Source organism: Morone saxatilis, unplaced genomic scaffold, assembly GCF_004916995.1.
Source record: "Morone saxatilis isolate NCDOM2014 unplaced genomic scaffold, NCSU_SB_2.0 Contig14, whole genome shotgun sequence".
Taxonomy (NCBI): domain Eukaryota; kingdom Metazoa; phylum Chordata; class Actinopteri; family Moronidae; genus Morone; species Morone saxatilis.
Window position 1 is genome coordinate 18,405,623 of NW_023339696.1, and position 25,274 is coordinate 18,430,896.

The window sequence follows — 25,274 nt, forward strand, 5'->3', positions numbered from 1 at the left end:
CAGAATTAGTCATTGTATAAACAAAATCAAATTTAATAAGGCTTTTCAAGGGAAAACAGCGTCTGCATTTGCCTTGGGGGGAGGATTCTTTATCTTTTTAGGACTTTTTATTTTGAGGATAGTGGAGATGTTTTTGGATCTTGCCATAATGATAGTGACAGTGGAGGTCATACTGCAAACATTTGGTGAGAGAGGGGAATGCAAACTTGTTTTATTTTCTGATGTGTGATGGGTATTACAGGCTCATAGTTACAACCAACTGAATACCCCTCGCCCCCCTTTCCAAGAGTGTAGGATGACCTATGGTGGCTGTAAAAATTGTGATAGGTCCTCTTTAGAGCCAGTGTTTGATTTGTCCATTCTGGGCTACTGCAAAAACATGGCGGCCCCCGTGGAAGAGGACCCACTCCCCCCTTCTAAGAACATGATTGTTATTTTCAGGTCATTATACACTAATAAAAACATACCTATGAATATTATATTCCATTTCTGCCAATAGCCCCCCAAATCCTGCACACTGGTCCTTTAAATACGCATTGACTTCATAGACAGACTTGCAGGTTGGGGTGGCTGTGCAGGCGACATTGTGGATCAGCAGCTATTCAGATTGTCACAAGCACAGATGGAAAAACAAATGAACAGAAATGTGTCCTCAAGTGTAAATATGCATTGTAAGCTGTTCACATTATCAGATTTGCAGATGGAGGTAACATATGCACAGTAATATATGCTATCACCATGTAAAATTTACAGATGGAGTTAATATCACCGCATTATTACACCGTGAGCTGAGTGTCATGCATTTACTCACTATGTGGTTGCTGTATGTAGGGTGGCTGTTACGGTCTGGTCAGTATCTGGGCAGCTGGCAGCCTCCAGATCTCATGCTGATGAGGGAGGCAGATGCGGCCTCACCTCGCTTAGCTCTTGTTTATACAGAGGAAGTTGAATCTATCTGTCTGTTGGTTTGTCAGACTCTCCTCCCTGGTGTGTTGAGGTGTGTGACAGAGAGATGGAGAGAGATGGAGGCTGGACTGGCAGAGTGAGAGCAGACTGTCTCTCGGTAATGAATATAAATGGGCTCCAGGTCTCACTCTCCTCATCTGGCTCCCCTCTCTGAAAACAGACATGGGGTGAGGATGTGGGATGGAGGAGGCCCATCCTCCTTCCCTCCCTCTCTGCTTACTCACACACTTGCTGCATTATACATACAGAACACACACAAACACTCACAATCATACAAATGTGTTTGTGTCTTGATTTTATAGTGAGTGCTCGGTGGTCCCAGTTCAGCCGAAACAGCTGTTAGGGAGACTCATCATGGTGTTGTCAAAGTAACTTTGTAAATGAAAGATAATGTGTTACTGTAATCTTTCTATTTTGCTCTTCTTTGGTGTATGTTGCAAATCACGTTTAAGGGACTGTTCAGATGTTACGTCTAAAACATGTGGAAAACGTCGGCTTTCATTCTTTTATTCAAGGTGTTTGGGAGGTCGTGCTACTGTCGTGCCTGTCGTCATTAAGCAACCAAATCCTGCGGGCCGCATGACGATGATGATGATGAAGTTCCGGTAATTTAGCAGTCAGCCTTACTGTCTTAACAAACTTAACTAAAAACAACAAAAATGCCCTAACTGAATGAGCTAACGTTAGCCAGCACAGCTAGTTAGTAACATAAAAACAGCGTATCATCGTGTTTACCAGTTATTCCAAATTCTGAGCTTATACAGTATCTCCAGGCATAGTTCCTTCTGTTGGTGTCAAAATAAAATGAACAGGCCAGACAGCTCTGGGTATTTCTGGATGAGTATAATCAGCTGTTCTTCATCTTCAGTTCGGCTGACCTTTCAACTTGATGTTGTTACCTCCTTGTACGGAAAAGGTGAAGCAAGTCCTGTGGAGCCTATTGGTTAAGTCTGATCACATGACCTGTGGTGCGCTTGAGATTTTTCCATCTCTGTGCACCAGAGACATATACACAACGAAAAACGAATGAAAGAATGCTCGCCATTACAGCATTGCTTTTCATTTTGAGGCGCTTGTCACGCATCTCCATTAAAAATAACGGATTAGCGTGTCCAAAAGATGCCACATCTGAACGGTCCCTAATGATAACACATAACATACCAGGAGATTGCTCTTCATCAGTGAATACATGATATTAGAGCTGAAACCATTTTGAAAAAGAATGAATAGTTTAAATGATTTATCTAGCAAAATCTCTAGATAATTATATAATGCTACTTTTCTCCTTTTCATATGATTATAAAATATATATAGTTGTGTTTTTCAATTTGTGTTTACACTGTTTCTTTTAACATTTTGTGGCATTTTAGTCCATGCTTAGTCTATATTAGTTGGAACAAAAAAGAATTTCAGTCTAACTTCATATACTAAATCACAATGTGGCATATGTGGTAAACACGTTCATGAAAACCTATACAATCTAATGCAATCAAATGAAAATGCTACGCAATAAATTCGATCTTTGTGAAGCTCATGATGTTCAATTGTTGTTTATACTTGAGGAAATACAGACCCTCTATTATAGTGCAATTCAATACAGCCCTCAGAAATTGTAGTGCTGAATCCCAACAATAACTGAACATTATAGGCTTCACAGTGTCGTATTCACTGCAGGGCCTTTCTATGTATGTCTGCAGTATGACAAGCTATTGTCTGGCTAGTTTGCTGTGTTTGTCAGTGAAGATATTAACATGTATACTGTGTAGAATCTAAAATAGTTTTCTCTTTTTCTGTATTGCTCTGCTCTGAGCACCCTTACCCTCATCCTTATTTCTACTGCTTTTTATCCAACCTACAAGGTGCTGATAGAGCCCAAGTAGCAGCAACACTCCTTATCTGAAGCACAGGACCTCCATAACCTCCTCACTTTGTCTTTTAATTGCATTTGGAGGAACACAGTCTTTGCCCAGCATACACTGTAATGTGACATTATTTATTTTCTCTATGCCGTGTGCATTATCACCTATTAGTCATTCTTCACATTCACGCCATGTCATCATCTGATTCCCATGACGAATGAACTGTCTGCAGACATTTCTTCTGAGGGAGTCCTATGATTAGCACAAGTCTCCTCCATATCTGAGAGATGTTATTGCTGCTTTCCTCCTGCCGCTCCGCTCTTGATGTTTGTCATGAAAAGGATGAAAAAACATCCTTAGCTTTATTCTGGCTAAGTGTCATCTGAGTCTATTTAGAAAGCTGTGAGGCTGTTAGCAGTGCTGCCAGTGTTGTCATGTTTTCTTAAATTGATTCCCTGTGATTACTTGGCATTTATGGCGCTCTGTAAGGGACAGGATACCAGAAAATCACTTGATAAATTGTGCTTTAGATATGCTGTGAAACAAAGCCCGGATGATGACACACACACACACACACACACACACAGAGCAACACACGTGTGCGGAAATCTGCGTATACGCCCTCACTCACTCATATGGACTATAATTAATTGCCAGGAAGTCTCAGGTAATTTAAATTGCAAATCAGTGCAGCCTTGTTCTCCCAACTTTTGTGATTAATATTTTATTGTTTTACTGAGCGAAAATGCCACCAGTGTTTTTCATCAGATACAAATAGCACAAAGAAAGAAAAGGGGGGCACTGGATTGAGGAAGATCGGATCCAGGCGTTATCTCTAAACATTAATTAAGTCGTGTCTGGGTCTGGAGCTGTCGAGGTCGCCTCTCCTGTCTACAATCCGCTTCGCGAAGACAGAGGTCTCTCTCACTTTTCACCCATTCTCTCATTTCTTCCTCTGTCTCTCTGCCTCCTCGGTCTGATACTCAGTTTCTGGCAAGTTTTCTCGGGTCTTGAACTTCTCTTTCAATCAGCCACTAATTAAGCAGGAGAATAAGGGTTTCTTTGGCAGGAGATCGGGGGGACGTGCAGGTTGAGTGAGAAAAGCCAGATCCTGAGACCTTGTGATGACTTAGGTATGAATTTTGTGGATAAGAAGTTGAGAGGAGCAGAGTGGGGAACCAGCGGAAATGAGAGATTTAGGCAGAAGAGAAATGAAGCTTTGAAACCAAACTGTCGTATGTTCCTTTTTAGTTTTCTTTTTTTAATCCTGTGAGACTGCTAGTGTAGAAAAGGACCAAAAATTAGACAAAAATAATGAGGAAGTTTCTCTTTGCGACAGATAGAAAGTGAGACGTGATGTGGCCATTGCAGGGCAAATCTCAATCGCAGCATTTCAGGATGAAAAAAATCCTGCATGCAGGTTCTTATAAAAACAACTTTGACCTTTCTTAGTCAGCACTGGCTTTAGAAAGTACTGTGTGACCTTGTGTGTGTGTTTGTGTGAGTACAGACTGGCAGCTTGAGATGAAAGTCTTTAGTCTTGCACTTCACTTAGAGCCATGGTGGACGGGTGCAGCCTGGCTGGAATCAGATGGCTGGCACAGTGCTCTGCTCCTCTCAAAGCAAAACAAAGACGAAACCAGGCGCAGACAAAGGAAGGCTTCCCCCAGTGAAGCAGAGCGCACGCCGTTGCTGTGCTTTGAATGCTGAAGCCTCCTTTAAAACAAATAAATTCATAGCCCTTACTTACTAGAAAATACCACTCAATTAGACTAACCATTCAATTAGGGATTGCCGTGACACACACAAACACAGACCCATATGCACTAGCACAGGCTCACAGCTTTTCATAGTAATGTGCTTCACTAGTTTAAAGTCAGAGTTATTTTAATGGCTGTGTTTCTGTGTCCCTACAGGGTGCCCGTAGCTGTTTTGGAGTCTGGACGTCCTGTTGTACTGGTTGCAACTGTGCGGCTCTCCATACAGCAGGTGTTGTTTCAGACGCGGCCAGCTTGACTAATTTTTGGCACCTCCCTCCCCTACACGCCCCGTACCACCTCACCCCACACCTGGCTGGTGCTCCGGCCCCATTCAGGCATCAAGGCTGGCAATGTCCAGAGTCCCAAGCCCCTCTCCCCCGGTGGAAATGTCCAGCGGTCCCGTGGCTGAGAGCTGGTGTTATACTCAGGTGAGGACTCTGTTCTCTGTGTGTGTGTGTGGGGTGTGTGTGTGGTGTGTGCGTTGTGTGTGTGTGTTCGTGTGTGGGGGTGGGGGGGTGCATGTGATTGGCTGCAGCTTATCACATTTGGTGGTTGCTTTCATTCCAAGACTTCATTCAATTTCACTTCAACAAATTGTTTATTTTGTTCTTGTTGATCAAGCACACAACTACTACTCAGTACAATGTGAGATTCTTTTTTGTTAGGAATTAAAGGGGAACTTTACCAACTAACAATCAAAGTCTGTTTACAGGTCTGTGTGCAGTGCAGCCTGCATGTGTGAACAAACAGTGTTGTGTGTAAAGCCTTTTGTGACTGTGTGAAATCTGATATTGTTGGTTGGGTGTGGGTGTGGAGTTAGAAAGTATTGAGCTTACCAGACCTCTGTAGCCTGCTCCTCATCCCTGCTTTAGGCTAGCGGATTGATGCTACATTAACCGGCACTAGTCTCTGACGTCTCTGACGGAACTGTTGGCTGTCAAGTTGCATTGTGGGTTATGGAGGTGCCATTTTTTATTAAGGAAGAAGAATGCGTGGAATAAAAAAGGAAAATATATCTCCGGCTCTGCTGCATTGATTTTGAGCAATGCAGTACTAGGAAAGGACTAGTGTGTGACATTTAGGAGGACAAATAGAATATAATGTTCATATGCACTATATGTTTTTATCTACAGCGGGTCCTCTTCCCTGGAGGTTGCAGTGTTGAACTGCCATGTCTCTACAGAAGCCAAAAACAGACAAACCACTCTCTCTAGATTAACTCTAAACACTGGCTCTAGATTGGGCCTCTCGAGTTTTGCTGCCACTGTAGTTTAAAGGGGAGGGTGAGGAGGGTTGGTTGCAATCTTATCTCCACATGCTGGTCCTTTAAGGGTGTAATCACTGATTGACAGATAGACAGATAGATGTGTTATCTACCTCATTTCTTATCTGAAAGTTGTTTGCAACACAAAAATGTGTTGTTTTCCTCAGCATGCTATAGGAGCACATTGCTACACGGAGAGCATAGCTAACAGTCTAATAGTCCAGTTTTTGTATAATGTTAAACAGAGCTAACTGTGAATAAGACAGCTGTTTGTCAAGACAGACATAGTTTGCTTTTAATTTGACAGGTAATTGTACAGTTAAATCTTTTTTTTAAACATTACCTATACTATGCAATTGTGTTTGTTCCTGGCATTGCAGTAGAGACTATGCTAGTTCAGACACCACTTTTCTGTTAAGAGCCAAGGTAGATAAAGTATGTCATTGATGATGTCTGTTTTTTCATCTCCTCTGTCTTTGCAAAATTGTTTTGTTTTTTCTGTTGCCACTTTTACAATATCCTTTCTTCTTTCCCTCCGTTTGTTGTCAGTGTTTATTAAGATGAAAGGCAGTTTTGATGTGTGGTTTTGAAGTCCAGACTGACCAAACACCACTTACCCATATAGAATAGATAAATATATAAATAAAGATATCTGGTTTTAGCTCTCGCTGTGTCTTTTCCTGCGCAGATCAAAGTGGTAAAGTTCTCCTACATGTGGACCATCAACAACTTCAGCTTCTGCCGTGAGGAGATGGGAGAGGTCATCAAAAGCTCCACTTTCTCCTCAGGAGCCAACGACAAACTCAAATGGTTAGTGAAGGCTGGTCACTTTAGCTATCAGAAATAGAGAATGGAGAACACTTTCTCCAACAACTCACTCAAGGATCATTCACTTGTTGCACCTTTGAGAAGTAGAACATTGTTTTCAAACGATTAAACCCATCAGCATCCAGTTGCCACTTTTTCATGCTTGAATTTAGTCAAATCTTCACTTTCTCACATAGCCTCAGAGTGCCAGATAAAACCATGATCAATGCCAGGATGAATGTATATGTGTTAAACATAAATTCAAGCATACTAACACAGGAAATATTTTACATATAGCCAGTTGACTAAACAGACCTGCTGTATGTTTGACATATCTCCTCTGTAGAGGAGGCAGAGTCACCTCATCTCATGAGGTCAAAGAGCTAGTCAAAACAAAAGTGGGAAGGCATTATGGGTTTGGTCTCCATCTTTAAAAAACGTCTACTCCAAATATAGAGTTGTCACACTGCTCAACCTCCCAGATTGAGATTGCAGTGCACTGAAAATGAGGCTTATTAGTCAGTAGTTAAAACACAGATTTAGCACGAGCAATATTATTTCAGTCTGCACTAATGTGCTTTGGAAGAGCTGGTGGACTTTATTGACTCTGAAGGAGACCTAGAACATAGTGGAGGGATTACTCTATCCCCCATGGCCTGAGAAGGATCCCCTGGAGGAGCAGGACAAAGTGGCTGGGATGTAGGAGCCACCTTTTTTCAGCCTGATTCCACTGCAACCTTGACTCCCATGGACTGAAACACTGATTGTTGGATTGATGAGAACTTCTGATTATGACAACAAAGTAGATCCACATGAAGAGCTGTCCTGTTTTTATTAGGTATACAGTAGGCTAGACTCAAGATACACTTGCAAGACTTAAGATAAGGATATTGAATAGTGTTGAAATAAAATGACATGACATTGTTTTTGGTTTACAGAAGAACTATCAGATAGAAGGGAAACGTCTGTATGTCACACAAAAACATGGCAATAGACATTTCAGGGGGCCAAAGGTAATGAATATAGCCGTATGTCTGGGATTGATTACCGTCTTAAATAAGAAACAAATGGAGAATTTCAAAGTACAACTTGGCTTTTCTTCAAATACCACATCAATCGAAGTTGCTTTTGAAGTGGATTATACCATCCTTTTACCAATCCGTCTTTTTCCTCCTTTAAGTGCTTAACCAAGACTGTCTATCAGATTTTTCGTGTAATCTGGGTGAACAATTCTGACTATTCTCTTCTAGCCCTCTGTATCATACCCCACTGTCAGTAACATTATTGCCTGTTTCTCCAATGCTCTCTCCGGTGCTTGTTAGAGAAATGAGATACAAAGTGCACTGCGGGTCAGCCCCACACCGGCATTAGGCATTACAGCAAGAGAGAGCACAAATTGTAAAAATAATTATAATAATACTGTTTGTTTTATACTACATTAATAAGAATCTGTTAAGAATTTAGGGTAAGTTATCAATGCAGGAAAAAATAACGTTATTTGAAATGGACATTCTGAAGTATATTGCTAGTATGAAGGATCTCAAATGTTGTAGCTGCATGCAGATGAGTACAGACTCAATTCACTCACTACCATTTGTTTTTTACCTTCCAACTGTTTTTTAATAGAGGTCATTTGAGTAGGCAAGTATTGGAGTTATTGTGAAATTGCCTGCCAAATGAATTATACATTACAGAATATATGTATAGATATTGATTTTTCTTGTCAGAGTTGAATCTAGAGAGCTCCTGCACATGAATATTGTTACTGTATTTATTAAAGTGTAGAATATATTTGGCTTAAAAGGTTTAGCAAAATTATAGCTACCCAGAGGCACATGTACAAGTAGTAGTCCATATGGCCATAGTAATGTCTTTCATGTTACTGTTCTAAAACAGCCTGTGTAAAAAACAAACCATATGTTACAAATGCATTGTGCAAAGCTATGATTCTTTTGTGAAATTGCTCTGTGTAAACATAAAAAGACTATGACTCAGCCGTAGCATTGATGTACAGAAGACAGCAAGTCTTTTGATTACCCTGGGTAAAAATTACTTTTCATGTGCCTGATGTATTTCTGTTTTGAAAGAAAGTGAATGCATCCTGCCTGGAACACTGGGTTTGGAGTAGATTTAGGGTTAGGGTTAGGGTTAGGATCACATGAAGTTTAGGGAAGTAAGCCAGAAAGATAGTCAATAAAGAGATGGGTCATATAGTCGATGTTATGTTACTGTCTCGGCTACAATACCATATGGATACTGATACTGTTGGTTTGTTGAGGTAGAGGAGTTTCCTACCTTTCCTGTACACACTTGATCAGTGAAATATTCTGCTTGGCATATGTGTTTATGTTGCTGTGTTTGTGTTGAAAAGACTCAGACTCTTTGCTATTTGGTCCCTCGTGTTTCATCTCAGCCGTCTATAAAACTCTGTGAAACTGAAAGCTTTTCATTACGAGAGAGAATAAATAGAGTATAGTTTGGATTTCAGCTTTGTAAAAAAAAGGCCTTTTTAAGGGTGTATTTTCAACTTCACTTCAACAGATAGCATGATATATCTTAGATTCATGCAATATGCAGTAGCATGTATTGCAAAATCAGCTCTGTGGAGATGTTATTGTTATCCTGGGAAAAAATTCATGATGTCAATATGACAAGAACTAAATGTTGACTTCCAGGCTGAGGTTGTGGAAGTTTTGTAAGATGGAAACTTGTAACAGTTTTTAAAGAATAAGTCTGAAATACATTCATACTCATTAACAGATTCGGTCAATAGAATAATTGCATACAAACATTGAAAGAAATGCTTCTAGGAATTGAAGCATCACAGTGCCTTTGAGCTTTATCTGTCTGATCAGAGTGTTTCTTGCTTTTCCAGGTGTTTGCGTGTGAACCCTAAAGGTCTGGATGAGGAGAGTAAAGACTATCTATCACTTTACTTGCTCTTAGTCAGCTGCCCAAAAAGTGAGGTGCGCGCCAAGTTTAAGTTTTCTATCCTCAATGCCAAGGGAGAAGAGACCAAAGCCATGGGTAAGTCTGACCCTAGCCTGAAACAACTGATACTGACTTGCACTCTGAAACACATACACGTCCCTCATTTTCATTTCTACCACTTCTACACTTTTCTTAACTTTTTATTGGAAAATAAGTTGGTGTTAATAACTGAAAAAAAACTTGCAGAGAAGTCTACGTTCAGCAGAAAACTTGAGCATATCTCAAAGTTTGATAGGTTGAAAATTAAAAACTCCTGTCACACCTGTGTCTTTGGGGCGCTGAAATTTGTGAATGTAGGAGGTGGGGAGTGTGTCTAATACTCCAAGTGTGTCTAATAATGGGAGGTATTGATAGCCGTATGGGCTTGTGTAATCACTGCTGGTTGGATTCATTTCTGGTAAATATATAATTCAAAGTAGTGTGGGGCAATTTTGATTTTAATTAAAAAAGACCCAACCTTTTTAGAAGTCCTCGTCCGCCTCTCTCCCTGTTGATGAATTGGAAATGAATCCTGCTTTTTTTTTTAATTAGGTTATGTTATGGGGAGGAAAAGCAAACTTGTGTGGAATTGAATTAGTGAGGGCCAGATGTGACCGCTTCCTGGTTATCAGGCTTTCTGGCTGCCTCCCTCTCTCCCAGCGCCCTGCAGCATACTGTACAGGAAGCATGGAGGAGGGAGGATGGGGAGGGGAGTTAGGGAGAGGAGAGGAGAGGTGGGAGGCGGAAGTGTGTTTGAATCGAAGGCGTATGCAGTGTAACTGTGTACAACCCCCTGCGGTGCAGGTTGTGTAGAAAGGGAAATCATTTTTCCTGCTGAGAAATATTTCCCCCATGTGAACCTGACACCCCCGCCCCCTCCTGTGTACTTGCAGTCCCTCATTTGCTCACTTAGACCTCTCTCTCCATTCTTCTGCATTCACGGTGTCACTTAGTTTTTCTTTTATCCTTTTATTCCACTACTGCCCTGTAATGTTGGAACTCTCAGTGACAGTCTCACGAAAACAGAACCTCACTGCAGTTATTGTCCTTTAAGCTTTCTCTCCTGGCCATAATACTGCTGGTGGCTACATGATATTGTGAAGAGGATTTGCCTGCGTATATTTGCCTGTATGAGTAATAAACAGACCTTTGAGGCGTTTGACTTTACTACTTGGCCATTGCGTGAGCACTGCTCCCTTAAATGACCCCCGAATTGCCTGAATGTGGGGAATACCGAGTGAAGTGAAGAGGATCTCATTTTCCTCTCCTTTCTTTTTGTGTCTCAAGGGGCTTTCGGCTATAAATGGTGTGCTCTATGGTGCACGCCCCATCCTATTCTTGCCATATGCCCTCCTCCAATCTTCCCCCAATCCCCCTGGGGAGACCTGGGCCCTCCACTTCGCCCGCCCTGTCACAGGAGAAAATTACCCAACTGCCAGCATATTTGTGACAGTTTAGTGAGCACTCCGTCTAAGAATATGGCAGTAAAGATTGCTCTATCGGTTCTGGATCATTTAGAATCCAATTTAATCCAAACCTCAAGGAAAAAAGGCCAAATAAAAACAAAGTGCCTTAATTAAGAAAGCTGGGTGGCTGTGGACTGTTTATGTGGCAGGTCACTGCTCGACCTGCTTATACGCCTTTGTCCCTGTGGGACAATTTTTAATACAGTGCATATTATCTGTGTATTTTAAGTAGTAGTAGATAATCAGTAAGAAAGTAAAGTTTTGAAACTGTAGTGGGTACAGGGTATTGAAATATAGCAGAGAAACATTGCTATTGAAGACACATGTCAGAATCGTGCTGATGGAAATCCTCAGTGCTGAGCTGAAGAGCTGAAGTTTGTGTTGGAGGTGTCGGTTTGGATTTCTGACTCTTGTAGCTTTTGGATGAGGCAAACTCTCGCTTACAAGCCAGTTTCTGTCACTAATGCAAAAGCACTGGCCATACACATGTTGTTTTATTTTCCCCGGACTCTGAGCAGGTATAACATTTTGATTTGTGTTGATGTGTTGTCTGGCTCGTGCACACTGAGAATTAAAGTATCCCTGCAGTACATAGAGGAGGAGCTATAAATACAAGGCTTCAGTACGATGGCAGATTTTGACTGGAAAGCTTGACATTATCTGATGAAACACCACATCTGCATCAGTCAGCCCTTAAGCCCCCCACTAGAGAGTGTGCGTCTGTGTCTGGATCCTCTGATGGTCCGTGCTTGCTAATGGAGATAGATTCAGGCAGCGGTTGCAGCCCACCACCCCCTCCCGACACCATACTCCCGTACTCTCGGTTTGGCCACATCATTTCTCTCTGTGGCTTAATGTGCTGGTTCTCTCCTCTGAGGCTTCTGGTGGGTTGTAACTTGTCTCTTGACACCCCTCCCCCTTCTCCCCCTTCTCCCCCTTCCTCCTCCTTTTGCCAGAGAAAACATCTGCCCCCCTGCGGACTCCTGTTCTGACAGCTCGGAGAGGAGAAATGGAAAGTTCTCATCCTCTGTCGCAAGCTCTTTTGTATTCAAATCGTCTCCTTGTTAAGTCTCCCCTGCAGACAATGGTTTTGTTGTGTTGTAGCCAACGGCAAAGTGAGCTTATGTGTGTATGAGTTGGCCGGAGAGTCTAGTTATGGCAGGTTTTGGTGTAGGCTGCTTGTATATTTTGGAGCTGGAGATTCAGTGTTTTTGGTTTTGGTTAATTGAAGCTTTGGGTTTTTGAGCTTGTCAGAGTCTGTTGCCCTCAGTAACTGATGGAGGTGATCAGGCATTCTGTGTGGGTGAGTGGAGCACGGCTAATAGAGTAGAAGCTATTGGTCAGTCTTTACATAATCAGATGGTATTGACATTGGTAGAAAGAATGTCAATAAACACGTTTGTGCTGACACGAGCTTATAGAGCTCAATCTTCAATAGAGATTAGATTTTCTTCTCTGTGTGTCATGTTTATATGTGTATCTGTCTGCTTTATGCCAGCCAATGTGAATCAGTGTGTAGAAGGAATAAAGTTTTAAATTAGGATTTTTTAAACTTTGTTACCCGTGAGATAAATGTATACTTGTATGGGCTGCGGTCTTCTCAGTTAATGGCTATGCTAATTGCCCTTTCATGTCAATAGTATGTGAACGATTGCGCGTGTGATCTGTTGGTGGCTGTGAGTAATGGTTAGTGAAGGGATTTTGCTAAAGTCGAATGTGTGAAAGATAAGGCCAGAAGAGTGACAGACAGGAAGAGAGATGTTGACTTTGGCTGCTGTGTCGGCTGTTATTTTTCTACATGCCGGCTCGTCTTCTGGCGACCTTCTCGTTCTGTGTGCCAACCGTGCCCCTGAGCCCTCCGCCTGAATATGGATGCCCTGCTCACTTAAACACCATGGCATAGCTCCCGCTTTCCTCTTCTTTTCTCTGTCTCCAGCTCAGACATAATTTTTCTCACCTTCCTGATCACCTTCAATCTTTTTCTGGCAGGGTGAGAAACTTCACTCTTCACTGCCGGGAAACTATCAAAGTGCACCGCAGCATGGTAAAAACTTGAGAATCCTCTTCATGGTGCTTACACACATCCACATTGTAACTGTGATTTTTCACACAAGTTCCACAATAAGAGTCCCATATGTTAATGAGCTCTATATGTCATCGCCATAGGTGCTGTGGGACTTAACACAATCTACTATGTGCACTTGTTAATATATCTTTTTTACCAGTCTTTTTCATCTCTCACTCATCACTTTTCCCTGTTGGATATCTCAGTTGTGCCGACCCCCTCCATCAGCTTCCAGCTCTCTTTGGTATTCTGGCAGAGTGGTTGCACTCCTGCCACCTTGGCCAGCTCACTGAAAGAGTGAGTGCCAGCGATCTGACCTGCAGTTGATTCTCTGCCAGTGCAGGTTTCTGATGCCCCACTAGAGATGGCAGCGTGACATTAGCTGAGCTCAGCACACACACACACACTCATCATCGGTGGCTGTATGCATGTGCACATTCACACACACACATGCACCTCACTGTCACGGGTAAGCACTGAAGAAGTCACACCTCTCTCTTTCTTTCCCTTTAGTCTGCTGGAGCTTCTTTCAGCATTCCCTCTCACCTCTCCTCAACTCTTCCTCTTGGCTTTCTTCCCCCCCCCGTCTCACTCTCCTGCCAACCTATCTCACACCCGAGTTTAGCTTTAGATACTGCCACTGGGGAAGTCCTCACTCATCGCTGCTAGTCTCGTTTCATACCCAAATAACACAACTTCACAAGGAGATTCTTGGCCTTGGGACTTCATCTGGGTCTCTCATGCTTGGTCTTATCAAATATGTTTAAAGGACATGAAAGAGAGGGTGAAAGTCAGTAGAGAAAGAGTTTCTTCAGACCTTTGAGAGTAAATCCAGGTGCTAAGTCTATTGCTTTGTGTCTACCCAGCCAAAAACAGTACAGTGTAACAAGGCCACAGAAGTTTGACTGTCTTTTCAAACCTGCTCGACTGTGGTTGAGAAATCTCATTGTCTTTTTTGGAAACACTGACACTCTGTTACACACGGTAGCAGAACAATGAATAAAGTAGAGTACTGTGAAAAAGTGGAATGCATAGATTTGTAATTTTTGTGCATTGGCTTGCATGCATGCTTATGCGGATGTGTGTGTGTTTGCATGGTGATTTCTGTCAGCTTCTTTGCCTACACAGTCTCCAAAGGCAGGGGATTACAGTGAAGGACCCCCTGCATGAGCAGTGGTGGGAATAACTGCATATGCACTGCACTCCTCCACCAATCCCCTCTTCCCTCAGATCCAAACAGGGGATTTGACAAAGGATCTTACGGCAGCATTGATACTTCAGTGCTTCCCACTGTGATCTGTCAGCAGATCTCCTGTTGCGATCTCTGAGCAAGAGCAGCCTAAAGACCAATCTGTATGAACTGCTGCGGCTAAACGCATGTAGTGTGCACACACTGCAGTTGTGTGAACGTGAGAGGTGATGACCTCTTCGTATGTGGTGACTGTGTGGCTTATAGCTTGTTTCAGTCGACTTTTAACAGGAGTCTTTTCCTACTACATGCCCTTTAACTGGATCTAAAGAAGACCCAAAGGCTGTCTTTATCGCTTTTCATCATCTGGCTTTAACACGTGAATTGAATCTAGATTGTGGATGCATATAGCTTGTTTGCGTGTCCCATTTAAATCTTATAAATGATAAACTGAAGGCTTTGAAAGGTACTGAATAAATCAGCTAAATTGGGGGTTAAAACTTTTGCATAGTGTATTTGGGTAGTTTTCATTGTGATGCTTTTGTTAGTTGTTTTTTTCTTATTTCCCATTTTAAAAGTCTAGTTGTATTTTCACTTCATGGCATTTCATGTCTCTAGGGATACCATACGAACCGTTACATTAGAATAATTCTCATGCACAGGTTGAAATCAGATGTCTCTTGCAAATCACAGCCTGCTAGGCATCTCACTATCCTCTTAATACTTATGTCCCACTCTAGGACCTCTCTGTTGCGTTTGCATGTATGCTTTCTGATTTAATTTATACACAAATTGATTTGATATACTTTATGTAGATTGGGGGCATATCGCTTTTACACATTGTCAGTACAGCCAAATGAGCACTGCACAACCTCTTCTAGTGATTTGATATTAAGAGTGTTTTTAGTGAATTTGCTTTTGGATTGTGTTTCTGCTCTTTGTCGACACAATCCAATCATTCAGATGCATCTTACATCATGTGTATAGGTCATGTTTAGGAGGATCTTGATGACATCCGCCAGAGAAATGAAAAGAACTGAATAATAAATTGATTTCTAGTGGTACCTATGTAGCTTCTGGTGCATTTTCCTGACTTTGATCCCATATAACCCTTTGCAGGACAGGATACATAATAACGGACATCCTTAAGTTATTACCATAATCATGTGGTGAGGCTACCCTGATAGGAATGGACAACAATGTCACCATACACAGAAAGGGTCTGTCACTGAAGCTTGGCTCAGCTGAACACATTCAGAAATCCCAGAGCAGTGCCTGAGGAAGCATTTTCTTCTCATTACAAAATGGCGAATGATGTAATTTCTCCAAAGAATGGTGTTACGTTGCTCCAACGGAACTCCAGTTACTTGCAAAATTTATGCGTTAGTGGCTTGCTCTCTTTCTATCAGCAATTAGCTTTAATTTGCTGTGATCTCTGTGGCAGTCATAGTCCGCAGTCATTATCTTTTGACCTCGTATGTGAGCATTTGTGACTGTTAGGTGACTGTAGATAGCTGTTACCGCCCCCACAGTGTGACTATTGTACACACAAGAACTCCAGCACCTTTCCTGTCTTTGTAGTGCAACTGAGTGTTACAGAATCCTTCCTGCCACTGTCAGAGATAATTGGCACTCCATAAACACATGATAATTGGACCGCTTTGATCCCTGCAATTTCTCACTTCTTGGCCAAAGAGGCACAGCAGTTCTGTCTCATGTTTACCACTAGTCTTTATGTGGCAGAGGATACAGAGAGTGAAAGAGGGAGAGAGAGCGATTCTGTTTTTCTTGTGTGTTAAAAGCTCCCTGCAGGCAATACTTCCTGCACCCAGCCTCTTTCGCCATTGTTCCTCCGCTGCTTATGGCCATGACTCATAACAGACTTTCTCTTTAGCGAACACATTAACACACACAGAGCTTAATCACGTTGTGAAAGTCTCCAAATAATCTTGTTTCTCCTTGTTTGTCCGTGTGTTGTCTCTTCCAGAAAGCCAGAGGGCATACCGTTTTGTCCAGGGGAAGGACTGGGGTTTCAAAAAGTTCATAAGGAGGGACTTCCTGCTGGACGAGGCCAACGGTCTGCTGCCCGATGACAAATTAACACTTTTCTGTGAGGTAGGGGTTGAGTGAGTTTATCTGAGCAAAGGGTTATTTGTGAAACACCCACTGTCTTTACTTTTAAGCTCCAAATATTTCCCAAAGAAATTCATAGTACAGGCTGCGGATTCAAAAATGATAATCCTGATTTTATTGCTTTTATGAATAATTATTTATCAAATGAGACATTTTAACATTGCAGACAAACACAGACTTCTATGATTAACCTTTCAAATAAAAAAATTTGATGTTGGATCACTCTGATGCTGAGCTGTGTGTACATTCATAGAACTACTTACCCCCATTTTAATAGAATCTAAAAATAATGAAATTGTTTTGAAATATCTAAATGTATTGTTTGTATTGGTGGTTTTTCCTTGGAGTGATCACAACTGTAATTCTTGTCTCACTCATCTTTTTATTCAACACTACTGCTCATTGTATGTCCCTATTAATGTGAATAATGTATGTTTTTATTGGTACTACATAGCCTCTGGGTTTAGGGCTCTCTCTCATCACTAACATACAAACTGATTGTCATTCAACCGGCATGGTGGCTTGGCTCCGATTCCTCTGATCCAAAGCTGGCTGCTGCTCCTCATTGAAAATTCCCTTGTTGTTTTTCAGCCGTAACACAGGGGGCAGCAGAGGTCAACTGTCCTCTCTCTCGTTCCCCTCTGCTCCTCATAATGGAACCAGGGAGCAGAGAAGAGGTTAAACTTTCTGGATATGTTAATGCCTTAGTTGTAATGCATGCACCCATAAATGTTTAAAAAGCATGGCAGTGGCTGTTTAAAACAATTCTAATTAACCCTGCGGGTATGGAGGAGAGCATGTCTTGAAGTTTTCCCTTTTTGTAGCGGAGCAATGTGCAAGTCTGTTTAAAGTGTTTCCAAACTGGGCTTATTGACAGAGGGGTAGGAGGGGCAGTGGCGCTTCTCCAGAGCCAAGTGGGATCGGGGGTAGAGTCGTGTGTGTGTGTGTGTAAGAGTATCTTATGCATATATTGTGTGTGTTCGTGCAGGCGTGTCTCATTGGGATGCAATTTTGAGGATGAGTCTGTTCGCTGGAGAGAATGAGCTGGAAAAAAGAGAGGGATTAGTTACCTTGAAGAGTCCTCTCTCACTGAATTCATCCACTATCCTGAAGGGGAGGAGGCGGGGTTGCTGGTTCAAGTCCTCGGTGGCCACTTCCTCCCCCGGAAATATCTGTTGTACCGTGGTAATTAGCAAACTCTGCTGATGAACAAGCAAGGCAAGGCAAACCCTGATTTATATAGCACATTCTATACACAAAGAAAAATCAGTGTGCTAAATATAAAAACTGTGTACTACAAAAAAAGATTAAATGAGAATAGAAGCAGATTAATAAAAAAGGCAGAGAACATTTACTGTATTTTCAAGATTCAAAAGTAGTCTGCGGTCCTATGGAAGTTTTCTCCACTTCTCTAACATAATAACTTAAAGGAGCAGTGTGTAAGATTTAGGGGAATCTATCTGTAATAATATAATGATTTCATAGGCATGTTTTCATTAGTGTATAATCAGCCTGAAAAATAAGAATCTTTGTGTTTTCATTACATTTCATGAGCCCTCAATATCTACAGAGGGAGCCAAACCAAACAATGACTCTAGATAAGGCCTTTCACATTTTTTCGAGTTTCTCAACCAACTTATGTTCTCCTATGCGCTTGGAAGGGAAGGATAAGGCGAGGGGTATTCAGTCGGTTGCAATCTGCAACCCCACCGCTAGATGCCACTAAATCCTACACACTGATCCTTTTAGCTTTACTAAGTTTTAAACCTGGAAAAAATTTAACAGAACAGCCCCAGATGACCCGAGAGGTCTGCAGAGTTAATATTCTGAAAGCAAGTCGGAGACTTAATAGATAGGCAGCAGTATTTTAAAATCAATTCTAAAACGTGTGTGAGTGTGTGTGTGTGTGTGTCATAGAAAAAAAAAGCCAGTCTGGAACTAGGATGTTTGTGTGCAGTAAATGATGAGATTGCCAACAGTGAGGTCTGGTTGCGTTTTCCACCAACACACGCCTGACAGTTTGGCGGAGTTGGGTTTTGGGTGGATGGTGGTAAGAAAGTGCTGAACGGGTGTTTGAATCTCTTTTCCTGGTCTTTTTCCATGTGAAAGTGAAGCCCAGTGTTTACCGTCAGAGACCTGGCTCCGCTTTCGTCCAGATGGTCTCGTCCTGCATCTGAGAGAGCCCCGTTGCCCCAGAGCCCGGCTCTCTCCCTCTTCTCTCTTCTCTCATCCCCTCCACTTTCTCTTTTTCCCCTCCATCTTATCTTTCATTCAAACCCAATCTCCTTCTCCTCCTTTCCCTTCCCCTTTCATCTCTTGCTGCCTCCCACTTTGAGCATCACAGTTTGTTTCCCTCCTCTCCTCACTCTACCTTCACTTCTCCCCCGCGTCCCTTGTCCCCCCTCTTTGCTCAACCCTACTTTTCCTTCCTCCCTCTTTGACCTCTTTCGTCTCCCATCTTTTTTCCTCTTTTTATTCTGTGTATCTGAGTGTCAAAGAGGCGAAAAGGCTATGAGGAGAAGCCAGATCACCGTGGGAGGGGGATACTGGCTCAACCTCTCTTCCTGATCCCTGGTCCCTGTGCTCGGTTCATTTGCCTCCGGAGACATTAGTAATTCAAATTTAGCAAAGGGAATCTGGCTATATGTCATGTCGTAGAGGGTCTGAACAACACTAGTGGCCGGTCTCTCTCTCTTCGTCTCTCTCTATGCCTCCATCTCTCTCTCATTCCGTCCCTGCCAAAGCGCTGCAGACACCTGCAGGTATTTAATGAGGAGATAGCTCCCATTAAAGGTGCTGCGTTGGCTGTCAAAAGAGAGCATGAGGGGACAGAGAGAGAAAAAGAAGAAGGGGAAGGAGGCACAGCAAGAATAGATTGAAGGAAAAGCCTTCTCAGGAAAAGTGGGCACACTGGGTGGCATGGAGCCACGGGGGTGAAGAACAGACAAAGAAAAAAAGAAAAATAAAGATGATACAGGATAAAAAAACAAAAGGCCATGATGGTTTTGATTGGTTTTGGTCCTAGAGAGACCCCTCCTCTCTTTTTTTCCCCGTCAGCGCTGCAGGTAACCTCTTGCCTTAAGGTCAAAACATTGCTATCTAGCCACTCATGCTATAGATAATGCAGATACTCTGGAAGTTTTCCAAGTAATACCAAACACACACATTGGGGTCCTATGGCTCCAGGAAAATCTCGACATCTTTGTGCTGTCGTGATTTGCCTGCAGGCAGAGCTGCGTTGACTGACACTGTAAGGGTTACTACTCTGGAAGTCTGTTTTGACTGACTAAAGGGAACAGAAGGGGTTGTCTTGGAAGGGAGAAGTTTATGGTGAAATGTATCTGTCAGTCATGTTAAATTGGCTGCTGAAAAGTGGAGGAACACAGTGGTCCACCTTTACTTAGCCAGAAGGAGAATCAGAGAGCTACTGCTGCCGGACACATTTGATTTATGTCACAGAGGAGATAGTCTACTCCTCCCCAGTCTGCTGTGGCCTCGGGTGCAACATGCAGGATAAACCCTGATATTCTCTGCAGCTACCATGCAGACACAACATACTGTATCAGTTATTACTCTGCCTTAGCCATTGATAGGCTACATTGTATCTGTCTTTGCCTTAGCTGACTGATACTGATATACTGATTTCCCAAAAAGTGTGTGACTGTTTGACTCAGAGGAAGGTAGGTGCATTAAGTACATTAACAAAGCAGTGTGCCTTGACTGTTTTTGGAATTCATTCTCTTTTTTGTGGACATTGATGCCTGTCTGTGCAATGTGCATCAAGAGCACCTGTCTTGGGTCCCATCGCTCTCAGATCAAAAAGGTGCTTCCTCATTGTTGTTTTATACTGATATATTATTTTGCCAATAAGGACTCATGTTGGCCTTTTATTTAAAATGGCATTGATTTTATTCAAGTTGCAAGTTGTGCAATTGAGAACTGCTGCATATTTGGATCCTGTCTTATTTACACATAAATTAAATGAGATGCGGGAGATGAAAAGAGTTTTCACTAGATTTTTTTCCAGGTTCAGTAAACATCACTGTGAAGTGCGACAGAGGAGAGAACAGCTTTTGCGCCTGTTTTGCAGGCGCAGATGTGACAAATTCTTCCCCAACCATATGTGTTGTATTAATCATACAGACGCACCAGAATGGAGTTGCAGTTTATGTGTCATTTACAAGTGTCTGTAAGGTGCTCCTCTCTCCTCATTGCATATGCATTTAAGGTAAGATTGCACAAATAATAGGGGGAAACATGTTAACAGAGGTTGATTATGTATTCCACTGGATTTACTGCACTGAGGTCACACTCTTTATGATTATCAGTTTTGTGGGAATTATTTGCCTGTGACAAGGAGGTGTAAACATTTAGAAGAGCCACAAGGAAGATTGCAGTGGGAAAAAGAAGGGTCATTAAATATAGGCTTGTATAGAACCAAACATGGATTATTAGAAGCAAACATTAAGAAATAAGGCTGTGATTAATGAACATGTTATATGATTACTGTCGAATGAAACTGAAGATGTGAGAGGGGTAGTTACGAGACAGATTTAAATGTGATCCTTCAAATGTGTTTATATCACTCAAAAGTGGGCGTGGCTGAGCAGGTACAAGGTGATATGGAGCTTGTGAGATGCTCACCTGTGTTGGTCAGCTGTTGATCAAGAGGATGAGGGGGAGATGTATGAAACAGACCATAACCACATTATTTGTAAATGTAAATGTCTCTTCTTGGTTACAATCCATCACAGAAATACTGAGCTACTACAACCCACAACTGACAGACAAGTCAGGTCATATGTGGTTTTATATGACAGGCGGGGTTAGCTATAGAGTGGTCGGTCCAGATCAAATTTGACTAGATAAATATATGTATATGCCCCTAAGTTCTAGGATAGTGTTTTTTTTCACTGTGTCTTTAAGATACAAGATACAGTAAAAGATAGGGTTAGCCAGTTAAACCAGTCATGCAGGCTTAAGCACCTCTGTGTGACACACAAATGTGTGAACATGTGAGGATCAGCACCTGCATGTGTGAAGTAGAAGATGAGCCAGTGTTTCCTCTCAATTGGTTTATCTTCTACACATAGACGACCTTTGATGGGATTTACTGGAATGCATTTTCAATGCCATCTTGGCCATTTCTAGCCGGTCTGAGGTCTTTTCTTTAAGGCTCCTTTCACTGTGTCCCTCCTGGAGTGAGGTGGCGGTGGGAGAATAAATGAGTGGGGTGCTGATGTTCAGCTGTTTCCTCCTCTTCCTCATGGTGTTAGTGTGGCTTGCCTCTCTTGTCGGTGGGTAAGCACTTTGCCGGGTGACAGCACCCATCCTTCACAGGGCCCTGCCATATGCCGTGCTGCTGTCAGAGGAGACGACTGCAGATGCTCCAGCTGCTCCCTCCCTGCACACTGAACAACACACACACATCCATAACCCGCTCTCAGAGCAGGATAAAGAGGCAGCGGTGGGAAGAGGCACAGGGAGGAAAGGGTGAGAAAGGATGCACATGGAGCTCCGGGTTTGTGGGTAAGACAAAAACCAATCTTTCCTTCGAGGTAAATGAAATAAAATATATTTATTTAGGTCTATTTTTGCCTATTTAGAACAGGGAACAAAAGTGAAAAGGGTAAGATGATTTAAAAAGGGAATTGGAGAGAGAAGAGGTGCGAATACAAATGTTAAATGAAGGCGAGACATAGGAAGAGAATGAGCAAAAAGAGTGGGAGCTTGATCCTTCTCTTGCAATGCGATTTTCACTATTGTAGCTTGTTGGCACCCATTTTTGAGCCACAACGGATCCTTTAATTGATACTGCCTTTGCAACACTTTTGCACCTGCACCACATCAACAGGTCTTTTATATCCCATCAAAAGCCCTTTGCTTTTCACAGAGTAAAGACAGTAGAAATTGAACAAACAGGCAACTTTTACCCACTTATTTATTTATTTTCTTTGTCCAAACATTTCCTTCAAGCACTTTAGATCAGGCCTCAGAGTCTCAAAGCTATCACTTTAGTGTCTGTGATCTTCCAGCAGAGAAAAAAAAACTACTTAAAAAGAGACCCAAATGACTGCTGCTCACAGACGGCATGCGGAGGCACATGCTTACTGCCAGCGATGATGCTGAGTTTGTGTGGGTATGTATGTGTGGAAGAAAGCCCTGGGTCTATGTGTGTACGTGTAAGAACAAGGTTGGCCAGGCACAACACACTTGGCTGTGAATCGTTGCGCAGGCCACGACACTCATTCAACAGCTTGACTTCAAATCATGCATGAAATATTCCTCTGTCTGTGTAGATTCACCCAAATACCTCTGTGTCGGTGGCCGGCCGGCCTGCCTGTCTGCAGACTGAGCCACTGAAATGGACACAGCTGGGTCCCTGCAAACAGCCACTGAAATGACTGCTCTAACACATGAATGGGTACTCACACAGTGATGTTATTGTGCAAGAGAAGATTCAATTTGAGTAGTAGTTAAAGTTTTAAGGTCTCAGTAAAAACAACCGTAACATGACAAGTTGTTTAAAGTAATAATCTTTTAAGATTTTAATCTTAAACACCCGTGGTTACTGGTGGGGACAGCAGGTGCAGTTGAATACTACATGTCTACTTTGTTAGGAACACAAAAGAAGAGCAACTAGTACCCCAGTCTGTTTATAGACTGTGAACTTACATTGTTTTAATAACGAAGGCAGCCAATAATCAGCCTTTTCCCATCATGCCATGAGAAACCACAGTCTGATTTCATGCTGCATAAAGCGAGAGTAGTTGCCACACAATTCTTACGTTCTGTGATGTGATGCAGTTTTCTTTGCCTGCTCCATCTTGGTGTTTGTTGCTTGTTAGGACAGCTACTGTAAAAGCTTGCATTAACTCCTTATAGGTTGGATTACGTGCTTGAAATACAATTATAACCAAACTTGAATGAAATGAATAGCCTGTAACTAAAGAAGGTGAGGTTCTAGCTGTTGTCTTCTGAGGTGGATGCAGTGTTTATTTTTGACTTTTGTGTAATAGCGTTGGGATTTGGGGCTATGTTTGCTTAATGGTGTCAGGAACAAATGAGATTCTGCTTGTATTCTCAGTTTTAATCAGTTCAGTCACCTGTTGCAGTTTCCGGAGGGCAGCTAACTCTGACTCCTTTATCAGAGTCTGTCTCCTAACTAAAATGTCCTGTCATTGCTGTGAGTGTTTTTGATTTTTGTGAGCAATACCACCTAAGTGGGAGGAGAGGGTGAATAAGAAAGGGAGAGGGAGAAAGAGAGCTGCGGAGTGGGTCTGTTATATCGAGCCTGTTTACTCTGGCTGGCTGGAGAGTGGAGGGCAAGTCATGCATTATAAAAAGCTAGTGATGAGTTTTGTGCTCGGGGGTTCAGACGACAAGTTTAAAGATCACAGATCTATTAAGCCGTTGTAGATGAAAAGTGTTTGAGTGTATGTTGTGTGTGTATTTATGCAGAGTTACTCACTTTATCCTTTGTCTAATTTCTCAGATAACACAGTTAAGACTTAGATATTAAATGTGTAACAAAATATGTAAGATACATATATGAAACACAATGCATATATAATAATGGGAAAGGGATAGTTTGGATTTTTTGAAGCGGGGTTGTATAAGGTACTTATCCATGTGTTGCTTACAATACATGGTGTTAAGCACGCCATCAGTTTTGGTGAAGCAGACAGGAGTAGGGGCATGGAAGCTAAACAATGTACTGCTGTGGATGGGGCCCAACTAAAAACATGCCCACAAACAGCCCTTTCCAACAGGAAACAGAAGTCGTCATTAGGGCTGTGCTAAAAAATCGATACGGCAATATATCGCGATATTTATTTACGTGATATACTACATCGATTTCAAGCTCCAAAAATCGATATTTTGAAGGGGGGAAAAAAATCACGTTTTAAACAGGTTGTGATGTGAACTACAACCTCCGCTCCTGTAGGTGTCGCAGTACGACTCTGGTTGCCTCGAATTGGCGGGCGCAGTTTCTGGCAGAGTGAGAAATGGAAGCAGCATCTACTGACGGTATTAGAGCAGCGCCTTCAAAATACAAAGCCGATGTGTGGGTCCACTTCGGTTTCAAAAATAAACCAGGGAGCATGGACTTGGATAAAGCAAATGCAATTTGCAAGCTCTGTCACGCTGCCGTAAAATATTCAGGTAACACAACCAACTTGCGAACTCACCTTGTCAGACGCCATGCAGATACAATAGCGTTACCGCAGCAACCAAAACCTGTCGACGCGAGGCAAACTACGCTGGATGACACCACCAACAGACTTTCATCTACCTCATCTCGAGCTCTAAAGATTACGGAGTCAGTGGTGCATTTTATTTGTCAGTGTTTGGCGACGTCGGATCACATAGCACGTGCTCCATGGTGTTTACCATGACCTGAAGCTTGTTTGCGATCTCACGGGATAGGGCCGCAATCACGCGAGGCGCGCAGATGGTGTCATATTGTATTTGTCAGGATTGCCCCCTATTAGCGTTGCGTCGAAAACAGCTGGTTCTTCAGTTCATGGTAAACACCATGGACCGCGCTTGATGGGATCCCGACTCGGCGAAGACACATACACTTTGTTATTGTGTTGAAGATGATACTTGGTTGCATAGTGCAGCTTGTATTTTTCATGTGTACATTTCAGCTCGATCCTGCTATAGCCCCACGACATCCTCAGTGAGTTCACGTCAACTTGTATTTTCTTGTTGTCATGATCAGGGGTCCGAGTTAAAGCGCAGAAGAGTGGCACATAATGTGTCATTTGATGTAAGGCAGAGACTGGTGA

The 25,274-nt window shown here is 42.3% G+C and overlaps 1 protein-coding gene across 1 annotated transcript in view; it reads left to right on the forward strand.

Moving 5' to 3' along the window:
- The window catches only part of spop (speckle type BTB/POZ protein), a 63,321-nt gene that overhangs the window by 15,167 nt on the left and 22,880 nt on the right, over nucleotides 1-25,274 (forward strand). Inside the window, exons 2-5 of the mRNA XM_035655422.1 lie at nucleotides 4,742-5,013; nucleotides 6,538-6,659; nucleotides 9,532-9,683; nucleotides 16,334-16,461. Of these exons, the coding sequence (XP_035511315.1) occupies nucleotides 4,936-5,013; nucleotides 6,538-6,659; nucleotides 9,532-9,683; nucleotides 16,334-16,461 (480 nt within the window). The 5' untranslated portion in view covers nucleotides 4,742-4,935. The remainder of the gene's footprint in view (nucleotides 1-4,741; nucleotides 5,014-6,537; nucleotides 6,660-9,531; nucleotides 9,684-16,333; nucleotides 16,462-25,274) is intronic.